Source organism: Astatotilapia calliptera, chromosome 19 (genome assembly GCF_900246225.1).
Source record: "Astatotilapia calliptera chromosome 19, fAstCal1.2, whole genome shotgun sequence".
Lineage (NCBI taxonomy): Eukaryota > Metazoa > Chordata > Actinopteri > Cichliformes > Cichlidae > Astatotilapia > Astatotilapia calliptera.
Window position 1 is genome coordinate 14,828,778 of NC_039320.1, and position 25,161 is coordinate 14,853,938.

The 25,161-nt window shown below is 40.6% G+C and overlaps 1 protein-coding gene across 6 annotated transcripts in view; it reads left to right on the top strand.

The window, feature by feature from the left end:
- Positions 1-25,161, top strand: part of slc8a3 (solute carrier family 8 member 3) — a 132,744-nt gene that overhangs the window by 97,297 nt on the left and 10,286 nt on the right. For 4 of the 6 annotated variants that reach the window (XM_026151344.1, XM_026151343.1, XM_026151346.1 and 1 more), the window contains exon 4: positions 24,809-24,826. The exons of the other annotated variants lie outside the window; for them this stretch is intronic. In XM_026151344.1, coding sequence (XP_026007129.1) covers positions 24,809-24,826 — 18 coding nt within the window. The remainder of the gene's footprint in view (positions 1-24,808; positions 24,827-25,161) is intronic. 6 annotated transcript variants of the gene reach the window in all.

The window sequence follows — 25,161 nt, forward strand, 5'->3', positions numbered from 1 at the left end:
TTGTACTTTCTCCTCACATTCACCTCTTTCTCCTCTTCCTCTTTGGACTGACAATCATACACAAATAGATTGTATTCAATTAGATGAAAAATTACATTAATATGAAAAAAATACTATTAAGATCACTAACAAAAAGTCCTCTCTCAGTTTACTTTCAACCAAAAGGAAAATAACCAAACCACATGAACATCTAATAAAAGTATAAAGAAATATAAAATATTCAATATAAATTCAATATAAAAAAATATTGAAACACTGATCCAACATTATTCTTGATTGACGGATCATTTGATTTTACACTTTTACCTGAATGTGGCTCCTTTTTTTTTAAAAAAAACCCCAAAAACTCCCTTATATCCATTATGAACCTGGCTGTCTCCATCCATCCATCTTCATCCGCTTTATCCGAGGCCGGGTCGCGGGGGCAGCAGCCTAAGCAAAGAGGCCCAGACCTCCCTCTCCCCAGCCACCTCCTCCAGCTTATCCGTGGGAACACCAAGGCGTTCCCAGGCCAGCCGAGAGATATAATCTCTCCAGTGTGTCCTGGGTCTGCCCCCGGGTCCTGTGGGATATGCCTGGAACACCTCACCCAGGAGGCGCCCAGGGGGCATCCTTGTCAGATGCCCGAACCACCTCAGCTGGCTCCTTTCGTTCGGCCCCTCCCGGATGGCCGAACTTCTCACCCTATCTCTAAGGGAGAGGCCAGCCACCCTTCGGAGGAAGCTCATTTCTGCCGCTTGTATCCGCGATCTCGTTCTTTCGGTCACTACCCACAGGTCGTCGCCATAGGTGAGGGTAGGGACGTAGATCGACCGGTAAATTGAGAGCTTCTCTTTTACACTCAGCTCCCTCTTCACCACGACGGACCGGTGCAGCGTCTGCATCACTGCAGCTGCAGCCCCAATCTGTCTGTCGATCTCCGGCTCCCTTCTCCCATCACTCGCGAACAAGACCCCGAGATACTTGAACTCCTCCACTTGGGGCAGGAACTCATCCCCGACCCGGAGTGGGCACTCCACCCTTTTCCGGCTGAGAACCATGGCCTCAGATTTGGAGGTGCTGATCCTCATTCTCGCTGCTTCACACTCGGCTGCGAACCGTTCCAGTGCGAGCTGGAGGCCATCACCCGATGAAGCCAACAGAACTGGCTGTCTCTCTGTACAAAAAAAAATGGTAAATGGCCTGTATTTGTATAGCGCTTTACTAGTCCCTAAGGACCCCAAAGAGCTTTACACATCCAGTCATTCACCCATTCACACACACATTCACACACTGGTGATGGCAAGCTACATTGTAGCCACAGCCACCCTGGGGCGCACTGACATGTGTGCGCCCCAGGGTGGCCCCAAAACACACACACACAACAGGAGTTCTAAGGTTAATGGGCATTCGGTCAGTTAGCTAGTTAGTTAGCTAGTTAGTTACCACTGTCCTTAAAACAGGACAGTGGTAACAACAGTAGGCTACGGACAATTTTAAGTTTTAGGTTTTAAATAGGCTGTATACATTTCAATGGGAGCAACAGGATGGTCAAATGTCGCTGATTTTACTACAGTGTAGGACAGATTGTAGGGTAGCAAACATCGCCGGAAAAGGTTTTTTTTGTTTTGTTTTTTTGTTTTGTTTTTTTTACACCCAGGTTACCTGGTGTAATGTTTTTCAGCTAAAAAGAAACATGGTCTGACTCCTACCTAACTATATAAAGAGTAACTGAAGGTTAAATGCAGCTTTTGGGGGGGGGGGGGGTATCTATACTAAAATGTTATGTCTCAACAAAGTACTGTATGCTTTTTTATATTTTTAGCAGTGTGTCACACAAACAGCAAATATTGTCAAAAAAGTAAGAAATCTTTGGGGGTGCTTTGATTCATTTTTGGGGGTGCTGAAGCTGGGCGCTGATGCTGGGTCAGACTTTGGACAGTGTTTGAGTAATGAAAGCAATCAAGCCAACAGTCACCCTGACCTGTCAGTCTGGAGTTGTTTACTGCCAGCTCTAGCAATGCCCTTCCCTAACTCACAATGAAGTGGTCAATACCATTAGCACCTTTGGTGAGGTGGCCAGTCCAGCCAGTCCACTTACGCGGCTACAACACAAGCTGCAGAATTAGGACTTGTCACTTCCCAGTCCACTGAGTTTTATTTCAGGCATGTCGATATTCATGTCAGACATGTGTGGAGACGTTAGGCCAGGGCTTCTGTAGAATAATAAAGAATGGATGTTCACCTAAAACACACATATTGTAATATGCAACAAAGCTATGTTGTTGTCGTTGATTTGGCACAAATGTTTGCCTTTTTTTGGCATAGGTTACATTTGATTTAAGTAGTATTAATTGTTAATTCTGCCATTTTTTATGTGCGTAAACCAGATAAATATGCAGCATTAAACTATTAAACTCAAGTGAAACTCACTTGAATGTCCCTTGTAACATTCAAAAATGATGGAATCTTATTTAAAATTATATAAAGTAACAAATCTTTGGATTGTTGACGTTAATTAAATTAGCAGCAATCCAGGCCAAAGCAGTAAAATACATCTGATAGAAAGCAGTAAGTCGCGTTTGGAGACATCACTATTGAACCTGGCGCGGTTTCTGTTGTGGAGTGCTGCTTATAATCAGATGTTTTTCAAGTTTTCTTCACAGGAATGAAAGCTTTAGCAGCAAGGTAGAAAGAACAGAAAGGTAGATTTTATGCAGTCTTGTGAAAAACTGAGTACACCTCAAGAATTCAAGAACTTACAGAACCATCTTTAGCAGCATTCACTTAAAATCAGCTTTACAGTAACTTGGCTTATCAGTATCTCACATCATCACCACAGTATTCCAGTCTTTGGGGATCTGGACTTGTGACTGTGCCATTACACACCTAGATTCTTTTATTTTTCACCCACTCTGTTGTAATTTTGCTGTCGTGCTTGGGTTCATTGTCCAGTTGCATAACCCAGTTTTCTCCAAATTCTAGGTGTTGGACTGATGGCATCATATTTGACTCCAGAATTTTTTAGTATACAGAGGAATTTGTGGTCGACTCAATAACTGAGCGCCCAGGTCCTATGGATGCAAAACAAGCCAAATGATCAGCCCTTTCACCAAAGTGCTGACTGTTGGTATGAGGTGTTAGTGCTGATATTCTGTGTTTGGTTTTATTAAATGTGGCATTTTCACCTTGGTCTCATCTTTTCCAGAGGTCTTTGTGTTTGTTCAGATGCAGCTATGCAAACCAAAACCCTGCAGCCAGATGTTTTAGAGGGAAGAGTTTTTTCTTGGCAATACTTGAAAACAAGCCATACCTGTTCAGACTTTTTTGTAATTGCATTGTCATCAACTTTAACACTGAACATGCTAACCGAGGCCTGTAGACTGTGCAATGTAGGTCTTGGGGTTTTTTTGCACAGTCTGACTTCAGGGTGAATTTCCTGGCACATCCATTCCTGAGAAGATTCTAGCACCTCTGCTTTTATAGAGATGGTGAGACTAGCTGATAATCAATTAATGAAGAAGCACTTGGCTACTTACCCTCTTAATTCCTGTTTAAGCAGCTGGGGTGCACTTAGTTTTCACAGGACAGCATAGAGTGTGACTTTTACACTGCTGAGACAACAAAGGCTAATTTTCACCTTTAGCCTCTGGTTTGATTATCTAATAACCACTGTTTTACAGATTTAGGAAAAAACGTAATGGATACTGATTACCTGTACTAGTGACTTGTCAATCTCAGGGTACCCATGCACTAACTCATACCCTGATTAATAGTCTATTTTGCACAAAATGGAAGCTTAATCTGCAAAACGAATATCCTGCTGTACTAAAATTTGACTAGAAAGTACCAACTGCGACCAGCTGGGAAGGTTTTACTCTTGCATTACATCAAAGTGGCTGTAGAGTAATTTCTCATAGACTTCTATGCAATCAGACTCATAGCATGTTTCAAAAATGTCAAATGTAAATGTCAAGTTTGTTCATTCTGACAGTCCAAAAATACAAAGATATATATTTACAACAAAAAAGGTCACATCTTCACATTATATGTATTTTTGCTTTTAAAAGACTAATTAACAAGTCTTTTGAGCACTAGTTGCAAATAAAATTGGCCAAACTAATTAATCTAGCTTTCTACGGTAAGTAGATGCAAATTAATAATCATACCCAAACAGTCTGCTTCCTGACATCTAAAGCCATTATAAACTTGGCCAGTTGGAGTCAAGACGTGATAATAATTGATATGTTCAGGAAGAAAGGAAGGACAGAGGAAACAATAAGCTACTTTAATGTTTCAGGAAAAACATCAGTATATGAGCAAAGGGGATGGAGGAGGGGTGGAGCATCCTGGGTAGACTTGAAAGTGTGGGACCTTCAAATGACACTGCAAAAAGTGTGCTACAAAGCACTGGCTGGCAGTGTCATCATTCATGTACTGTGGTGTGTTGTGTAGGAGCAAACACTTGAGTGTGTTTCTTGCATTTGTTTAAAACAGAATCAGGGAGAAAGTATTCCTGGCTTTAGCGTGTTTGTGATGAAAGTATATTATTATCCCCTACATTTGTTGCATGTGTTAATGCGTTTGTGCGTGCGTGGCTAGAGGATTAATTCCCTTCTCCTCCCTGTGGTAATCCATCTCCAACCCTGCCACTTTTCATTCAAATCATGCCCATCGTTGGGAAATGTGCCACCCGTCAGGCGCCTCGCTCAGAGTGAGCTCTTGTGGCATCTAAGGGCACTTCACATGCTGTTCTTTGAGCTTGGCCGGGTCCTTCTTCCAGATTTCTCTCTCCATCTCACACAGACACACGCACACACATTCATTACCTCCGAATGAGGGGTGAGTTATATTGTGGCGGGATGCTCAGGCCAGATCACCAACGCTAGGACACGTGAAGTTCAAATAGACAATTTAAAATGTTGCTGCAAGTGCCCTCTGAGAATATAAAGACATTTGTGCTGTAGAACATTATCATGTTGAATACAAATACATATATAGGAGGTGTTTGATGTGGTATGAGACACTTATGTGTTGCACAAAATTAAACTGACATCAGCCTGAGCCAGAAATTAAATGTGATGCTCAACCAAATCTGAAACATCTGCTGTGTGTTTTCTAAATTAATGTCTTGCAAACACAGTTCGCCTTTGGGAGACTAACTAGCGGTAGGAATAGTGTGTGTAGAAAGAAGAAAAAAGTACCATTAGCATTGGCCATGGTTGTAGGCTTTGGTAGCAGTTTTAGCTGTGAGTGGCACGGTAGTTAACAGTGAATATGCAAAAGTTGTAGAGGTAATTTAATATTGTCAAAAAATCCAACAAGCTAACCTCCTGCTAAGTTCTTACTCTGTTAAACTGTATAAATCCTCTTTTTCAGTTAAACTAACATGCGGGACAACAGCCACACTGAACATTTTATTGGAGATGGAAGCATTGGGGCCGTTTTTAACTCTCAGTGATGCCACAGTCTTTGTTTGAGTTTGCACCCAGAAATAGCTAAAGACATCTAACTTAAGAGGTGAGTTACAGCTAGACACCATTTGATTAGAAACTAATTCAAAACGTTTGGGAACCATTTCAGATTATTTCAGTTGTGACCAGCTTTCCAGCCATCGACATTTTCCTGCACTTCTCTGTGTTTCTGAAGATACCTGCATCTAAAATGTTTTACTCACGAGCTTTGTGTGTAAAGGGAAAAAGTTGTCTTCATTAAAGAAGCAAGACTAAGTGTATGTGTGGATGAGGCCTTTACATGTGACCACAATACTGTAATATTATACCCAGACTAAATTGTTTAAAATGGCATCTCTTTGAGATTTGCTTTATTTCCATAACCACTAGACTAACCACTAGAGACCACGTGATGCTCCACACAGTCTCCTCCATGTCATCATCCTATGAATAATATCTGCTTTGTCCTACGTGATAGAACCAAGAGCATACCACTTATGAACTTGACGCTCATTACGTTCCCTTTGCTGAGGTCACGGGCTGCATAAATCTCTATGACTCAATGAATTTCATGTACCTGCTCTTTGTCTTGCATTAAAAGTCAAGCTTATCATCCCTTTGTTAGCAGCCAACCTGTATTTGACCTCAAATGAATCGCCTGCTTTCAGTATGTCAAGAAAAAGAGTTATTTGCCTCCTCAGAAAAGTGAAATGGAAAGCCAGAGGCAGTGCTGGATTAGCACCGTGGGAAATGAAAGGCCACCTCCATCTCTGTAAATAGCACTGTTCTTATGTTGCAAGTATAGGCTCAGTAGGCTCATCCTTTTTTCAGAAGGACACTAAGAGAGCATATTCTCAATCAAGGGCAGTGTCCCACTTTGCAGTTTGATCCTGATCTGCACCTAATCTGATCGCACATCAATGGAATTATGGAAATATGTAGATAGATTACATGGAAAATCCAGGTGTTATAGAAAATAGAATGGATAAAAATTTGTTTAAATATTTCGATTTGAGAAAGTGTTAATCTGCAGTGCTCTTTTATAAATAGTTTTATAGTAATTGTGCAGTTTGTAATAAGCATGTATGATAGGTGGTACTTGTTACAGACGTTGACAATAGGGACAAAATTGCTGTGTATGCAATTTTGTCCCTATTGTCTTGCATTTTTCAAAATCTATGCATTCCCGTGTTTTCTGGTCTCCACTCCATTTATCTATGTTTGAGTCATAAGGCCAAAGAAGCCCAGACCTCCCTCTCCCGGGCCACTTTTCCCAGCTCATCCAGGGGGGACCCCAAGAAATTCCCAAGAGTTATTCTCCCCTGGGGCCTCCTCCCCATTCACTTAGGAGGCGCCCAAGAGGCATCCTGATCAGATACCTGAACCAACCCAACTGGTTCGTTCAATGTGGAGGAGATAAGATGAATGACCAGACTCCTTCATCCTATCTCGCAGAGCTGAGCCACCCTGCAGAGGAAGCTTGTTTCTGCTGCTTGTAATCATGATCTCTGCCCACAGCTCATGGTAATAGTTAAAGGTAGGAATGTAGATTCACCAGTAAATTGACAGTGCTTTCACACTTTGCTCGCTCTGTACCTCAACAGGCCAGTACAGCAACCGCATCACTGCAGATACTCAAACTCCTCCATTTAGGGGAGCAATTTGTTCCTGACCCGGAGTGGGGCACTCCACCGTTTTACAGCTGAGAACGATGGACTCAGACTTGGAGGCGCTAACTCTCATTCCATCCACTTTACACTTGGCTGGGAACCAATAGCCCACACAAAAATAGACACATTTTGAAGCATATCATGTTTTATATTACTATTAACATTCTATTGGTCAATAATTCCAATAAACACCCATAAAAATACTCTAATATCTTTAAAAAAAAATGCTAATTGATCACTGCGAAGTTAAAATGAAACAGTTTTGTCTTATAATCAATGAAACTAGTCAGAGATTAAAGTGACAGTTAATATTAAGGGTTGAATCTCTTGTCAGATTTACCCATTTCTTCCTAGTTAGAGGATTTAAATCTAGATTATAATCTACCTCCTTTGCAGGGTCAAACACAATCTTTCCCTGGTTGCTCCCCTGCGGGGACCTGATGTCTTTTCAAAGGCTTGAAGTGCTCAATCCTGAGCCTGGAGGAGGTCTAAATGACTGGTATTGAATCAATTAGCTGCCTAATTGGGCTGAGATAAAGACTCACTTTCCTTATCACCAGCCCCACCAGCCATTACAGATGGCACTGGGGATCTCCCAATGGATGTGCCAGTATGTCAGAATGAAGCTGTTCATGTTTTTTGGCAATCTCATAGTAATCCAGGAAATCTGAGGAAAAGGATGTGTACTGTACGCACACCACAACTATACATTGTATGACTACTTATTATGAACTTATTATGAATTAATATGTCTTTTATTAATTTCAAGTTTTGAGGAAGTAAAGTAGCACAGCATAACAGATTCTGGATTATGTTGTTCAGCGTAAATTATTTATATTTTACCTCAGTTCAATTTGTCTGGATGACAGGTGGCCTGTGGCGGGTATTTCCATAAAATACTTTCCTGTTCCTTTCTCTTTTGTGTTTTTGTGTTAAGCTCTTTAAGATTAAAAAAAAACAAAACGGGAGACTTATACTGCAGCATGGTTAGGTTTGCATAGGTGCGTGAGCTGGATTACACTGAACAACCATTTATGTGACTGTGCAGTGGAACCTCCCACGGCACCACGAGCATGTAAGGACACATTCCCTTCATGGTATCCTCTGAGAAAGGTGGATTAAATATTCCTACAATTTAACAGGTGTGCAGAGAACCGACGGCTGCAGTCCGCACAAGAACGCACAGGAAGTGGTAATCAGAAAATCCATGGATTAGATGCCATTTACTGATCAAATGACACATTTTATGTGGGTCAGTATAGGCCTGAAATGTAGTTTAATAAGGGCTTATGCTATCATATGCATCATTACACAACATAACCTCCCACAAAGCCTTCCATTATTACCTTAGCTAATGACACACAAGAGCCACTAATCTACTAATACCTGCCATTTTAGCTGTCTCCCGGTGCGTTTGCCATCAGTTTTCCAGAGGCTCATCAAGCTCTGCCCTTGTTTCCACGAATGATGGCAGAAACAGCAAGACCTTGGTGAGTGAGCGATGGGGAACAGCTGCCGCTCCCTGCAGGAGCAGCAACCTCACCACCTGTTGGCAAACAATTCAGGGATGTGACCCTAGGACCTCAGTCTGTTTTCTTAATGAAGCTCAGTTTAGGAAAAAAAGAAAAGTGGGTGGAGTGATGGCAGAGATGGATGAACGCTGACAATTACAGTAAGATCTGTAACATCAAGCAATGTTCAGGCTTCAAATTGAAGTATTTAAGGTGAGTTTTGCCTCACTATACAATCCTCAACACCTTCTGTTTGCTTTCCCACTGAGAATTTAATTTAAAAGATCAGCTTAGTTCCTGTACATAAAGTTTGAAAATGCATAAGGCATATCTCGAAAAACAAAACCGAATAAACTGGACAAAAGAGAAAAAAAGAACTTGCAGGCCTAAAAATCTGAAGCTGATAAACAATATGTGAAACTTATGTCCTGAAGAAATAGGAACAAATTTGCCTGGCACAAGACCTGAGAGATACATCTGGACCTTCTGTTGATCCACCTCCTGTTCACTGGAGCCTCACCAGAAATGCTGTAAATGGAAGGGGGACTGTCCAGAAGCCATACTTAATGAATAACAGGGAGAAAAGGCTGAGGTTAGACTCAGCCAGGTGTAAATGTGGTGGAGGCAGCATTTCAGCCAGTGGTGTTGTGGACTTGGAAAATGTACGCAGAAATGTACCATCAAATTTTGATTCGCCATGAAGTACTGTCTGAAAACTACGTTAGAAGAAGAAAACAAAACAAAAGGTAGCCAACATCTAAAGAAGAGCTTTGAATGTCCTTCAAGAAGCTTGGAAAGCTATTCCTGAAAGCTACTTAAAGAAATGACAGAACTCTTTCCTAAGGGAGTTCAGGCTGTGTTGAAGAATAAAGGTCATCATACCAAACATTCACCTTCAAGTTTTTTAGATTCTACATACTCTGTTTTTCCCTCATATGCTCCTTATTTTTGCATACATTTTGATAAATAGCTGCACCTATTTCCAGATTTACTGGAAAAATATAAAGAAATGAGTTGTGGGTTTACACAAAGACTAAGGAAACAAGTACTGCAACTTACAAAAATAACAATTTATACCTCATCTGTGTGATAGCTATAGTGCATGAAAAATAATTTGTTGTTTTTTTATGGACTCTTTAGATTCTTTTTTTTAGACTGGGAGCAGGGCTTTCTGCAACATAGTCGCTTTTTTCATCTGTGCTAAGCTAATCAGCCAGTGAAAGTGACTTTATATTTATCAAATAAGACTGTGTTGATCAGTGTTTCGCTTTAAGTTACAATGTATTCGACAGCTTTGCAGAAATGGCATTACCACAGAGACCACTGACACAATAAACAATGCACAAAAACAAAGCGAGACAATAGATTTGACCAGGTTTTTTTTGAAATGGAGCTACTAAATAACTCTTTTGTGCCCTGAATTAAAAATAAAGACAATCTCCATTGAAACATTGCACAGTGATTAATTAAATAGTATGGGAGCACAGCAGTAGGCTTTGACTATTGATCATTATCTTGGCTTAGACTGTCAGATTTCAGATTTACTATACGAGTTAACACAGCAGTCCTTCAACAAAATGATAATGAGCTGCAATTTGGACTTGATGCTTTGTGTAGTCTGGTGATTTGTGGTGTGAATGATGTTTAATAAGAGTGTAAAAGGTGCATATCAAGCTCGTTCCCAGCTCCCTATTTTTATTCTTTGCTAGAGTAATTGTGCAGATTCTATAATAACTAGTCTGTATTTATCTGACAATGGGACTTGGTGAAGCTGCTGAGTTTAACCTCTCCCTTTAAGCTAGTTTTATAATAAATTTTTGCTCTTGAGTTTTAGCTCATAGTTATGACAGAAAATAGGAAAAAAGTAGGATAGGTCCACTTTATTAATAATACTAATAGCGCATGGACTACAGTGTATAAAACTGTGTTTTCAGCATTGTGCTGCAGTTCTTTCTCATAATCAGTACCTTGACATTTGAGCAATGAAATCAGCCTCGAGAACATCTCTTATATCTCTGATGTGCTATTTTCTCTTGTCTTAATTGCTGGAGATCTGCTTTGCACATTGCACATCTGTCTTATGAACTTGCGTCAGTCCTGGTGGGGGTTTCACAGTTTGACCTCCCCCTGTCTAAAATCATTTAAATCCCTTCTCTGTTGTCAGCAAAGTCTCTTGGTTTGTTCTCAGCTCATTTTCAAAGCGTGCAAGGCTCTCTTTGAATACACATGACAAATTAATATTGAAATCTGGGAGGGATTACTTTAGTATGTCGAGAGACTTCTGAAATTAGAATCGTGTGACACTGATACTAATTCCCATGCAAGAAATGGATTTAAGTAAAGATTATTATGTAATCATAAAATACGCCCCAGAGACTGTGTGTCACAGGTGCACTGCAGAAAGTGAATCTGGATGCTCCTTTGTTGGTGTATGTGGAAGAATAACAGTGTTTGCTTGTAAGAAATGTGTTTTTGCTTTTCTTTCAAATAGACACATGTATACATGTCTGCTAAAACACCTGGTCACAAACCTATTACACTGTGATTTCCTTTCCCCTTATCTTTCTCATTCCAGGCAAAGTCTGTGTATTGCAATGGGTTTGGAATTTGTGGTCAGGGATATAGGCAGATGGGTGTTCACCTCCCAGCCTGCTCCACCAGCCATGGCACAAATGTCACGACTCAGAGGGCCTTCGGTTTCCTCAGTACCACAGAGAAATCACACTGGCATGGATGAATAGATTTAATTCAAATGGGAGTCCAGTGCTATTCATGCATTCGCAGACCCTGACTTCATTAAAGCTCCACTTCTTTCTCGGGTCATTGAGAAGATTGTCAGAGGAAGGGTGTGACATGATAATGAAGGTTATGTAGAGTTAATGTACTGTCTATATAACTGGGATACCTTCGACACAGAAAATTGTCAATTAAAAGCTGAAAACTGGAGCTATCGAAGTTTTGATCAATAAAGATTCATAAAAAAAACCACATCTGCTTTGGCAGACGTAAACAGATATTTAGTTGGTTCATCTGTTTATAGTGCAGCCAAGCAAACTCAAGTTTTGTAAAGAAAGCTAATAATAAGCAGTTAACTTGAGTTTGTCACCTATGGCTCTTCAGATGCTTCACAAGGTGCCTTGTTTCCTAATGTGTGCATAAAATGCCCAAAAAAATCATCATTACCATAAAATGTATGTACGTGTCCACCAGCTTGGTTTGTTCTGACCTCCATTCCAAACTGACAGGTCTTTGATTGCTATCTACAATTTGCATAGTGCCATGAAGACAGCCGTGAAGTTGTTAAGAGAGAAACTGGCTGCTAATGCCAAAAATAAAGAAAAAAAGCAAGAATTTCAGCATCCAAAATACCGTAACTTAAATTGAGCTGGTACATGTTGGAGCTTAGTGAGAAGAATAAGAAGGAAGCTGCTGGAGGACAACGATCACCTTGCAGCTCACCGTTGCTAGAAAAGTGGTGAAAAGGCCACCTATTAAAATATGTTTTTTAAAAAGGGCACAATAGCAAGCTAAACCTTTAGCGTACGCCGCTTTTGTCAAACCTTTGTGCTCTTTGTCTTTGGACCAGAGCACCTGCAAAAAATGCAGATTCAGAGGCCCCAGCAGACTCGCAGGTACCAACCCAGAACATTTATGCTCTGCGGTGACACTGATAACCACCACACCAGAGTCCCACCTCTTCGTTTTCTGTGTTTGGATTTGAGGCCTGTTTATTCTAAATCTAGCACAGTAACAGCTAAATCTACCAGTAACAGCAGAGGAGGTATTACAGAATGACGGAATGACTATTGCAGAGAATAAAGATTTCAAAACAGTGTCAGAATTTGCATCAAGTCCACAAAAAGTTTTTCAGACAGCTGTAATGGCATGATGGCAGCAATCATTTTCCAAGAACAGTTGCCACTTATTTTAAAAGGCAGATGTCTTCTTTTACAGTTTCCTTCCATTATAGTGAAGAAATGCATGATAATTTTCCCCTTCTGCTAGCGCCAAGCTAACTGTCACAGCAGCATTGATTGTATCAACATGCAATTAAATGGTAATTCATTGATGCAGTGTTATTGTGGGAAGCACTGCATGAGCAGTCCCTTTAATTATCTCTGATTGTGATTATAACCTTGCATATTTTCACTGTGAATCTTTATCTTTATGTACATTGTTTGCCCAACTTTGCATGGATCAAGACAATAGTGGAAGTGCAGTGTATGCTTACAGCACCGCCTTCCAAGTGGAAAGGTCAGAGCTGAGTTTCTCTGCTATGATTACTGTGGTTTTGTACAATAGTTAGTGTAGGATGTGAGATGCTGTGTTGGTGATTTAGCGTGTCTTTACTCTTTCTTCAAGGACGGAGGCTTGGAGCAGGTTTACCTCAGCCATCACTGCTGCTAAATTCCTACCCATGTTTACTCAGCATCATGCTCAGCAGATAGGAGGGCTACAGGGGCAGCCATGCACAGGGAATGACAATAGAAGGATGCCATATTGCTATCAAATTAGATTCATCCTTCTGCTTTGAATTGTCATGCTTTTAAACAAATATGTTTCATTCCGTCAGCACGATATGATTTATGATGTGATCTTTTCCCCTTCCACATTGGGGTTGCGGTTGAGGGACGGGACCTGTCACTTAGCAAATGACACAGGCATTTACGTCAAAAGGCCCCACATGCCTTCAGTGCATCTCCCTGCCAGCGGTGGCCTTGCTGCAGAGTCACAGCGAGAATGTTGTCTAGTAACGGCTACCATGGATGCCACACTCTGTCAGGGGCTTGGGTGTAATGGATTTAAATTGAACTGTTGAGTTTGGAGCTGGGAGAGGCAAAGGGGTAAGGCGGAGGAGGAGGGGGATAGAAGCAGAGGGAGGAGGAAGCAGACAGAAATAGTCTAAGCATAAATAAAAAAAGACAGAGAGGTGGAGAGAGACAGACACAGTCAACCAAAGATACAATGAGACGCGGAGGAAAGGCGGTGAGGGGCGGGGGTCGCTCTGAAAGCCCTCGCCATCTGTGATGAGGAGCTGGAAGAGCAGTAATTGTTCCTGAGAGGTGTGTGGAGGGGCTGTTCTCAGCACAGAGATATGGATGAGCTGCACTGCTACCTGCCATGCCAGTGGCACACTACAGTGTCAAGCCTGTCTTAACACACGGGGGGACCGGCAAGGGCACCGGCTTCTGTGTGGGCCCTCATTAAAGTCTGTGTCGCTGATGACCTTGTGTTGCCCCTACCCTCCCGAAAACCAAGCTCACCCCTCACTGACACACCTAACAGGAGGAGCAGCTCAGGTGCTTTTTCTTGCATTAGGGAAGGTCCCTCCCTTTAATGCTAGATGGCTCCCAGTAGTCACTTGACTTCTGATTTGATTTATTTTGACTAAACCAGTTTATTTTGGGGCATGTCAGCAGTCACCTCGGACGTGTGAGGAGCACGTGTGTGGTTGTGTGTCCATGCTCCTATGTATAGTACCCTCCCTAAAAAAGAAAAAGAAAGAATGAATGATTTCTTTTTCCTTGACCAAATTCAGCTGAAGAAAGCGCTTAAACCAGATTTCACTGTTGCAGCTACATTGTAGCTTTCATTTTCATTTCAACCCAAATACTGTTACAAAATTGTATCATCAAACCAGCCATAAATTTACAGGAATGTACACAATAGAAAATTGGATCCCTATTGGTCTAAAAGTGAGTAAAGTGAGTGAAATGTAGGTCTACATGTATGCAGAAGCTGTTAGGCTAACTATTTGAAATCTTTACAGGTGACTTAGATTACCATTTAATAGTTATTTAATAGGCAGCGAGAGCTGCTGTGATGTGTGGTTTTGAAGATGGTGGCACTGACAAAAACACAGGACACAGAGCTGGAGGTGGCGAAGTTGAACATGTGAAGCTTTTCATTGGGAGTGACCAGGATGGACATCAGGTTATAAAGTCAAGGTCGAGATGGTTCGGACATGTGAAGAGGAGAGACCGTGGATAGATGTTGAAGATGAAGTTACTATCTGGGAGGAGAAAAGTAAGACCACAGAGGAGGTTTATGTTTGAAGGAGGACATGCAGGTTGTTGGTGTGACAGAAGAGGATGAAAGCAAATGATCCACTGTAGCAATCAGGCACAGGAAGTTAAAGAAGAGGAGCGTGTCATCCGTGTCATCTAGAGATTTTTCACTTGTTTCCACTGGCAGATTTTTTTCACTTAATACAAGATATTTTAGCTTGAAATAAGTGAAAAAAAATCTGCCAGTGGAAAAGGGGAAAAAATCTCTAGTCTCTAATGTTACCCTGCAGCTGATTGTGTCTTATTTTAAGTGTAATGAGATTAATTTTGACTAGAAATAAGACAAATATACTTGGTAAGATCTTGAGTTTTTGCAGTGTACCATAAATACATAAAATGATGCAGAAATTAGGTTTTTTCTCTTGACAAGATTACTTGCCTGTAAAAATTCAGTATTTCTAGATTGAATCTCAGTTGGCTTAGTCTAAGAAATTGTTCTTTTTTGTGTCAACAAATGAGTAACATTGCTGAATCATTTGTTTTAATTGTGTGGTGCCAGCTATTCTGAAAGATGTCTCATTTAGGGACAAAATACACATGTTGAAATATTCATATGCAGGCTGTCTTATATCCAGAGGGTAAAACAACCAAAAAAAAGTTACTTCCAGTTTAGTGCTTAGTAGAAAAGGCATAATAATGGTGCAGATAATAATGTTGTATATGATAAGTGGATATTGAGGGCTTTAGAAGGACCCCTTGGGCTTTAAAAAGCCGATGAGACGACTTAGTGGCGGCTGCAGCTTTGCCTGTGTGGTTGCAAAGGCCAAGCAAGGCAGTTAATCAGCTCTCAGGGTAACATCAGTAAGCACAGTGGCCACAATAGATTAAATCGAGTAGCTGAGAGACCCCTCGATTCCCGATGAACTCAGCACATCTCCAACACACAGTCTCCAGAGAGAGAACCCTCTGGTGGATTGCAGACCAATGCATAGTCCTCGCTAAACAGATAAGAACACAATGCAGATGTTTTTGCCAGACTGCAAAAGGTTAAAATCCAGTGATATCGCTAAACATGATTCATGATTACAAGCTTCTCTGCAACATAGCAGTTGCATCTCAGTTTAACAAAACTTCTCTGTCTCTGTGACTTAGTCATCGGAGTGTGACAGCAACACAGTTTGAACACCAAGTCACCTGATCTTATCTTAACTACACAGTATTGCTTTGGTGCAATGGTGGAAGACATTCTCAAACCAGTAGCAAAACTACAATTTTAAATAACTCTGTTTAAAGTAAAAATGCTGCTAAACCTGAAGTAAAACTGTTATCAGCAAACATAGAGTATAAAACTATTACAGAAAAGGACTTTGTCAGTGTTCTATTATTCACTATCCTGTTTGACTGTATGATAAATGATTCCTCTTGTATACCATTAATAATATATTTTAGCTGTAACATAACTACTGCTCTCAGATAGACAGAGTAATGGACATTTCCCCCAAACTATAGTGAAGTTAAAGTAGAAAGAAGCATAAAATAATTTTTGGATTGTACTTCAGCATACGTCCATTGCAACACTGGCTATAAAGAAACGATATCCATCCAGGGTTGCTTGGGCGAGGGTGCACCCTCGACAGATCACCAGTCGCAGGGCTAACAATGAGAGACAGACAAGCACACACTCTCACATCAACAGCTACCACCAATTTAAAATAATGAACTAACTTGCATGTCCTTGGGCTTTGGTAGAAAGCTGCAGTAGACCCAGGAAAATACCCAGCCAGGTGGCAGGATTGAACCAGGAACCTGTGAACTGTTAGTTTTAAACTACTGTGTTACTCTATGTAATTACTCAATTTATTATAAATGATCACATACAGCTGTCAGTTACAATGTAGCGGGATAAACTTTCTTTCCACACTTGCGGAACGCTTGTTTACTTGCAGGTGTAAGTTTGCTTATCCTCTACATGTTGGTGAACTTCAGTGTTTAGTTGTTTGCATGCATATGTGTGTATTCACTGCGCGTGTTTGTGTCGAAGCCTTGGTCTGATGACATTATCAGAGCTGGTAATCTGCTCTGTAATTGCCTGCTGCTGACACGGTAGAGAGGCTGATATGGCTGCAGAATAAACAGAGTGTTAACAAGTAGAGGGAGCTCGTCTCCAGTTGATCCGCGCAGCTCAGCGTGAAATTTGGACCGGACAAATCGGGGAGAGAGAAAAACAGAGGCGAGGAATAAGAGATGCATAAAATATGGAGGCAGGATGGAGAAAGGCGAGGAGGATGTGTAGGGAATGAACATAGACAAGAGGTGGTGCTGTTGTAACAGTGGCATTATTTGGCAGAATATGGCCTGTTTTTTAAAAATAGTGAATTATGCTATCTCTACAAGCAATGGGCAGCTAGTCCTCAAAGCCAGATCAAAGAATCAAATAACGTGTAAACAAATACAGAACACAGAGTAAAATTGGAGGCCAAGAATGTGTACAGTAGTAGCAACGTTCTAGAGTCAGCTGCAGAATACAAAATCAGCTGAAAGGTGTCGATTGAGATAATAGTTTTTTTTCTCCTTGCAAGCAAATAAAGTTTGCTTAGTGTGTTAGTGTTCCACATGGAAATGCACTGTGCATCGTTGAGGTTTAACGAACATGTTTCCTCTGTGTTCATTTCATTTGCTTCACCAGAACATCTTTTCAAAGTTGATTTTTAAACCCACATTAATTACATCCTCTCCTGCTTGTTTAGCGCAATCAGTCAGAGGGATCGTGTGAAACCACTGCAGCACAGCAAGTCACACGTCGCGCGTAGGTAGAGACCTCCACACATCGATCAATCCACAGAAGCTCAGAATGGTGCCTTTACAGAGGCAGAAACTGCTACTCTGATATTTCCTGTCAAAATGTTAGCCGCCGCATGATATTAAAAACTATTTTAAGAATGCTCAAGAGTCATGAAAACCGAAGCAGTCAAACTTATATTAGTGATCCAGGACTCTGTGAGATATCTTTGATGCCAAATATCAGTAAAGCTGGCCAGTAGCTGATCCAGAACCAGAACATCTTTCTAATAAGTCTTAGAAATTGTTTTCATACATAAAAGCAGGAAATTAGTGTACTAGTTCAAACATTTGCCTAACAAATGAAAGATTCATTTCAATCCCGGGAGGAGACGTATATCCCTTTGAGGTTGCGTCGGGAAGGGGTTGTGCAAAACACGCAGAGCTACCTGCTATGGTGACCCCCTTTGAATAAGGGAAGAGCTGAATGTAGCTTATGTAAAATCATGAAATTTCTTTTTTACTTACAACAGGAAGATCCAACCTGCATTGAGTTTTACGTAGTCTAGTTTTAATTTAAAAGGAAGTGAAAAAGACAGAAAGACTGTAAAGCCCGCTGACCCTAATTTTTCAATTAGTTTTACCCTTATAAAAATATAAATGATAGATAAAAAATGACAGTGAAAATCAGTTAAAATCACTACCTTTTAAACCTCACACCTACCAAGTTATTATAGCTAAAGAAAACAAGAAAATAAAGACAGAGGTAGATGTGCACATGAGGCACAGAAAGAAGATGTTAAAGAAAACATTCGAAGGATTGAAGGCAAAGATCCAGAGACAGACAGGGAAAGGCCACAAAGAGATGATAAGGCAGTAATAGTGAGAGGAACAAGACTCTTGTTAATATAAAAAAACGTCCCAAGCGAAATGCGCCATATGTGCCGATTAGGAGCATCTCTGGTGTGTCCCGAGGCAGACTGTCTGGGGCTTTGTGGGCTTTCCCAAGCAGCCGTTATCTAGAGATGCAGATTAAACCAAATATGGAACCTAGCAACTGATCAGTTCCTCCTACAAATGTTTAAAGAAACAGTTAGGCTTTTTGGGGAAATCCCCATAATTAGTGTTTTCTACCAAGTGAGTACCACTTTAATCATTACTGTACCTATATTAGCAGAAAGAGTGGGATCAGAGAGGAGAAGCTGGCTTTGTTGTATTCACGGTTAACAGAACTCACCTACCAGCATCTCTAATCAACATATTATATGCTGTGATATGATATAAGATGAATTACACGCAATAAATAGGAAGATGGGAGAACACAAAACTCTTCCTCATTTGTCGTAAACCAGACCACCATCAGCTGCCTGCTGCATGTTATTTAAGCACAGTGTTGTGTGTGGTAGGGTGTGCCAATCTTCTTGCCAATGATTGTATTTGTTTACAGTAATCACTATAATATTTCAAAATTAATGTGCCGACGATTTGTTTATGTCAAAATGTTACTCATAGCGGCATTAATTAGCGCAGCAAGATTAAAAACATGACTTTTCATCCATGAAAGACCTCTATCAGGATGCTCAAGTGAAATCATCCAGCATTCAGTTAAATTATCAGTTCATTCAGTCTAGCAGCGTTGCCTGAGAAGATGAAGCATGGTGTGTGCTCAGCATTTTGACTCCCTCCGATTCCACACCGTCAGAAACATGGATACAGCATAACAAGATGATGGACGCGTTACACAGCCTGCATATTGAAACATAATAAAGGCAGCTGAAGCATCCGTCTTTGTCATCTTGTTTCTCTCACAGGCTGACAATTGTGTGCGTGTGTTTGGTGCAAGCTGAGTAGCGGTGCAGACCGGAGACGGTGGCCACTCAGCTGCAATCCTGAACCATTATTATTTAACGAATCACTCTGAGCTGCAGGAAACACTCAGATTGTCTGCTGAGATTCCTGTGCACCACGTTTTCTCTCACAGTCGCTTTGTGTGTGTGTGTGTGTGTGTGTGTGTGTGTGTGTGTGTGTGTGTGTGTGTGTGTGTGTGTGTGTGTGTGTGTGTGTGGAAATGATGTGCAGTACGGGTGTCGATATCTTCACAAATGCAAATGTGTGCCTTATGAAGACTGATGACTTGTGCTCAGTACAGTAGATAATGTCTCTTCATGATTGGACGATTGCAGGAAACAGATGAACATCACTCAACCCTCCTTCCTTCCCTCTATGTCCACATCTTCAGCCTTCCACTTATCCTTTTTGTCCTATCTGATCGCATTTCTGTGTATGTGTGTGTGTTGAACTGATTTTGCCAATACAGGGATATCACAGCTCTGTCATAGTCGCATACAGTCGCAAAAGTTTCACATTAAATCACATAAAAGTTAAGTTTGAAGGTGATTGGCCACTTTACACCCTTGACTCATATTCTTTCTAGCCCTCTATATGAGGTATCTGTACCCGTTTCTGATATTTTCAACGGCAGGTGTAGTCTGAGGTTTTATTGCCTGAGCATGTCGCTGTATGGTCTCTAGCTTACATCCTGCAGATTGTCTTTATTTATCTGTTTGAACAGTGTGGTTGATGAGACCTAATAATTTTCCTGATTTCCAGTGGCACCATGAGACTGAAAAAATTGGTGAAGTTTTTGCAATAACAATAACATGGATTGCAGATATCCTCCTTAAGATGACTTGTAATAGCTTAGTTCTCTAAAGGAGCTCTGAATCTGAAAATACCCATGAATTCCAAGCAAAGTCGTAGAAAAAACTTGAAAAAGTGCAACGCAAACTGGAGACTGAGATTGCCTACCTTCAAAGTAAAAGTCGGCCGACACATTTTAAAAGATGCAACTTTTTGCATTAGGAACAAGCGGCCTTTGTTTCTGGTTTGTCGCACTTTTCCCAGTTTCGCTACCACTCAGAGAGCAGCTGGCGAGTATTTGTAGACAAGTCGTCATGAGTCATGCAAGCTACAGGTGACCACAGCAATCTTAAGCAGGTTTTGTGCCTCACAGTTTGGGAATACACATTTTTCCATGGCAACCAGTGGTTGCCAGGTGGTCGCTGTGTGTTTGGGGCTTTAGCAATTGATTTTCCAGCAACTGCTATGAAACACATTTTTCCCCTCATGACTGGTGGTTGCCATGTTGTTTGTTAACCTGTGTGAATGGGACCTTATTCACTTGAACCATGACTGTCACACATGCGAAATGCAGACAAGTTAACATCACATCCAACTGTATGCTCCAGCCTTTCCTTTAAGCTGTGATCTCTTTCTTATCAAGAATCTGCAATCCCTTCTTTGCTCCATAGCCTGTTCTTGCAGTCTCTTTCTCCATTTCCATCCATCTTTCTGTATATAGATCAATGGTGCTCATTCTGTACCTCTTCTATCCATCAGAGAACTCATGCATCACTCATCCTAGCTCTGTTAGTACCTTTATCCATCCTTTCAATCCCCACAAACATCCATCTGTCCTCCTGTCCATTAGTTCATTTGCTGAGATTCCCATTTTTTCTTTCATATTCCTTAGATTAGTTGTCCTTGTTTTGGCTGTGGCCTATGTATTCTTTCCTCCACTCCTCCTTTTTTCAACCTCACATCTTTGGTTGCTCTGTAAATTCTTGCCCTCCCATTTCTGCCAATCCCTCCATTAAACTACTCACTAAATTATTATTCTTCCTTGCATCCAACAGATTGTTCATCTTTGATCCCATCTTTTTTTCCAACCACCCACTCCTTTCATTCCACTCAATAATCCCTCTTTCTTTTTTTTTATTATCATATCTACTACTCCCTTCATCTGTCTATCCGCATGTAGCAGTTCCTGCCAGTGTTCATCCATCCATCTCTTCAGATTCTATCCTTTAATACCCCTTGCTTCCTCAATTTCTTTCTCCATCCTTGCTTCCACTGCTACTCTCCTTTTTCCACCAATCGCTCATTTCTATTCTTTTGTTATTGCCTCATAAATCTATTTACCCATCTCCCATACTTTGCTTGTGCACGCACAAAATTCTCCTTCATTTTGTATCTCTTTCCCCAATCCATACGTACGTACATCCACTCCTTCATGTATTCACATACAACACTCCCAGCACAGCCACTTTGTCCTTGGCAACCAGAGTAGCCCCAGTAAGTCAAATGATGATTCTTCCGTAATGAGCTAAAGAGAGAAAAGGCGCCCCATTAGTGTCGTATTGATGCCGGTCTCAGAGTCCAGATGTGTGCAACATCAAGAGGAGGACTCACTGTTTTGTAGCCGGACAGATCTGATGAGGCAGAGCACACAAAAGAGCATGCTGATGATGGCAATTAAACAGAGACACAGATATCCTAGCCCTCCACTTACACATTCACTGTCTACACACACAAGCACACTCCTCCACCTCTACAATTACATCTCTTAGGTTAATCTTCCCTATCGCAGTTGTATTCCTGGCAAAATGACAGCACTCTGGCCTGTGAGTGCAGTCAGTACTGCCAGCCCACTGCCTTTAAAACACTCCTGTTTATGTGTCTGATAATAGATTTGTGAGCTTGTTTGCTCCCTTTTTGGCATGACTGTGGGTGCACACGCTGATGGTTGTGCTGAAAATGCCTCAGAAATTATCCACCGAAAGTGAAAAATGATACAGGATAGAGGCTTCCTACACATGTTGACATTCTGGGCATTTTTGTTCTTAAAGTAATTGAGCATTTGCACAAATAAACAGCTTTTTTTTTTTTTTTTTTTTGCATCAGAGTCCAGTATTTTGTCAATCTGTCTAAACCCCCCGAGCTGTTACTTCATGAGGGCTTCATGGCCTAAGAACATGCATGTCACTATAGCCTTTCATTCACTGGAGGCCCTAGTTATGACTACATGCACATAGTTCATTTTATATATTTTTATAAACAACTAATAAAAAGAGACCAACTAGCAATGATCTCTGTGTGCATGTTAGACAAAAATGAGCAGTGGCCCTTGCAATCAAAACATGGCTGTTCTGGATTAATAAAACATAAATTTATGTCATGAAAATTGGAACATTTAGATGCAGCTAACTTCCTCGTACCATTCCACATTATCAACATCATTATGAACAAAATAATGAGCAAAAACACTTCTTTCCTACCTGGAAATATTTATTTATTTATTATGGAGTCTTTATCTTACAATATAAAACACCTTGAAGCATCTATTGTTGTCATTTGGCAGCGCTATATAAATAAATTAGAAGTAAATTGAATTGAATTTTTGTTCACCAAAGACAACATTTGTACTTTATAGATATCATTCTGGTGTTCAGAACAGTTATTGATGAATTAATACATGCTAGAGATTTTAAGAAACCCACTTTAACAATGTGTAGTTGTTCTAGTGTATTTTCTGCACCTGAATGTGTGAATGCTAGACGCTCCCTTCTCAGTTTTTTTTAAATGTCATCCTATTATTACTTAGTGTGGTGTGGACACTCCACCACATTTGGCTTAAGATCAACACAGCTCGGCGACCACTAATGATAATGAAGCAAGTCACCCATAGCAATTAATGCACTTAGCTTCTAATCATGATTAACTGTGGACTGTATTTGATTTCGGGAGTTGATAAGGTGCCTCTGAACACAAACAGGTCAATTAGTATCATGTCTCAGTGAAAAAGGTTTCAGTAAGCAGCCGGTCCATTCATGTTGGATGTAGACAGCTTAGTTTCTTCCTGCTTGTCGTCCTATTCCTTTTTTAAAGTCATGTGAAATCTTTGGTTTGTAAATTTAAGGAGAATTTGACCGTGAAGATGTCAAAAGGTAGAGCTGTCACTGTGAACCTCTAGAGGCTGAAAGCCATAGGGACGCTTTTCTCCTCGCTTTTCATTCACTAATGGCAAAATTTGTCATGCAATTATCTTTCTTGCCAAATTACTTTACAAACCCCCAGTTTTTTTCTTTATGATTTCATCTTTGTTATGGTTTAAACTTTCCCGAGGGCATCTGAGTGTGTCAGTGATCCGCAGCTACGGCATGCAGATAAACAACCAGGCAAAGTCAAATCAAAACGTGGGGAAAGGGGAGTGATGTTTTGGAGCAGCTGTGAGAGACATTTTCATCATTGTGTTACAGAATACCACATCTGACTAAGAATATTTCAGCAAGTGCACAAGTGCCTGCTTGCTTATTCTAGGTGAACATATACTGCAGAAGTGTATTTTTTTTTTTTTTTTTTTATCACAGCCTCCTCGTCCTGTGACATTTTTTGATCGGCCCAAAAAGAGATTTAAATACAGATATTTGCTCATAGTTTCAAGTATGTTATTACGAAAATACTCAATAACAATGTGGGCAGTTGAGTATAATGGGCTCCATGTTTTGGATTATGATTAGCTTGTTCACAAAGGTGAAAGTTTAGCAGCTGAAAAACCACCTAGTGTTCTCAGCAGTGCGTGGTGACCACAAACAACTAGGTAGAAATTAATGATTGCTGATACTGATGCACACATGTGTATTACAAGACAATTATTTATCATTGCTGAGGGGCCAAGCACCAATTAATGCAGGTTTAAACTGAAAATGACTAAAATGACTAAAATCTTTAAATTCAGGGAATTTTCATGAACTGCTAGTGTTTAGTTTTGAATCTCTGCAGAATTTAAAAGCAGCGTGCAGGCTTTCGTGACACACTCCTTAAAACACTCATTGGGTTTTTAGGCTGGCTGGCAGCTATTCACGACAGGTTGATGCAGGTTTTGTTGTTGTTGTTTCACAGCCCACACCCCCTAACCGAAGCTGCCAAATAAATTCTTGTCATCCTCCCCTCCACCATATTGACAGTAGTGAATCTAGCTTTTACATAATACAGTATTTATAGAAGTGTTACATTTCACGAGTTGCAGATGCCCACAGCAAATGCACTTTTGCAATTGATGCATATATTAATTTGTTTCAGGGGTTAGTATTTACCGTACTATTTCTGTTTATTAAAGGGCTTGTAGAGGAGGAGAGGTCATTAGTAGTTTAGGAGATGAGCGTTCTTGTTAAATATGTGTTCATGTGAAACTGTCATCTCTTTACTCTCAGTTATCTGACCAAAGCTGAGAGTAAAAAACATGAAAAAAAGGCGGGGAAGGAAAACTTTCAACAGCTTTGTTGATTTCTAACCGTTTCCCCCCTAATGAACATAATAAATGCTTGTAAAAAGCTACAAAGTGCCGTAATCCTTCCTCCTCATCAGCCAATCGAACGTTCGGTTGCACCTCGGGGTCAGTACAAAGTAATTCTCCGAGGCCATCACATTTCTCTCCTTCTTATTAACCATTTTTCTTTCTTGTTTGTTTCTTTGTTGCATTTCCATTGCTCATTGCATTTTCTGTTTTCTCCATGCCTTCCTCCCTCCCCTCTTCCTCCTCTTCCTCCCTCTCTCCTCTCCATCAACAGCCCTGTTGTTAGCAGATGGTAAGTTGTCCATTCCTTCTCTATAAGAATCTCCACTAACATCACCTCTTGTGCGTGCTGTGGTCTTAACATGAGGCCTTAATGATCTGAAATCCAAATCACAACAATTTTTTGTCACCATCAAAGATGTTGAGTCTGAACTGATACTTGAGAGGTTTGGTATAAATAAACTGCATGCCCACGCTCGTGTCCTCTTCTCTTGTCATTGTTACAAACAATACATGGCTCCTTTGAAGCGCTCTTCTTCACTTAATGATGGTTTTGCATGCTAATCAGAGGATTATTAATCACAAATCCATAAATTATGTTCTCTAGTCAAGAGCAAGGTACAAACA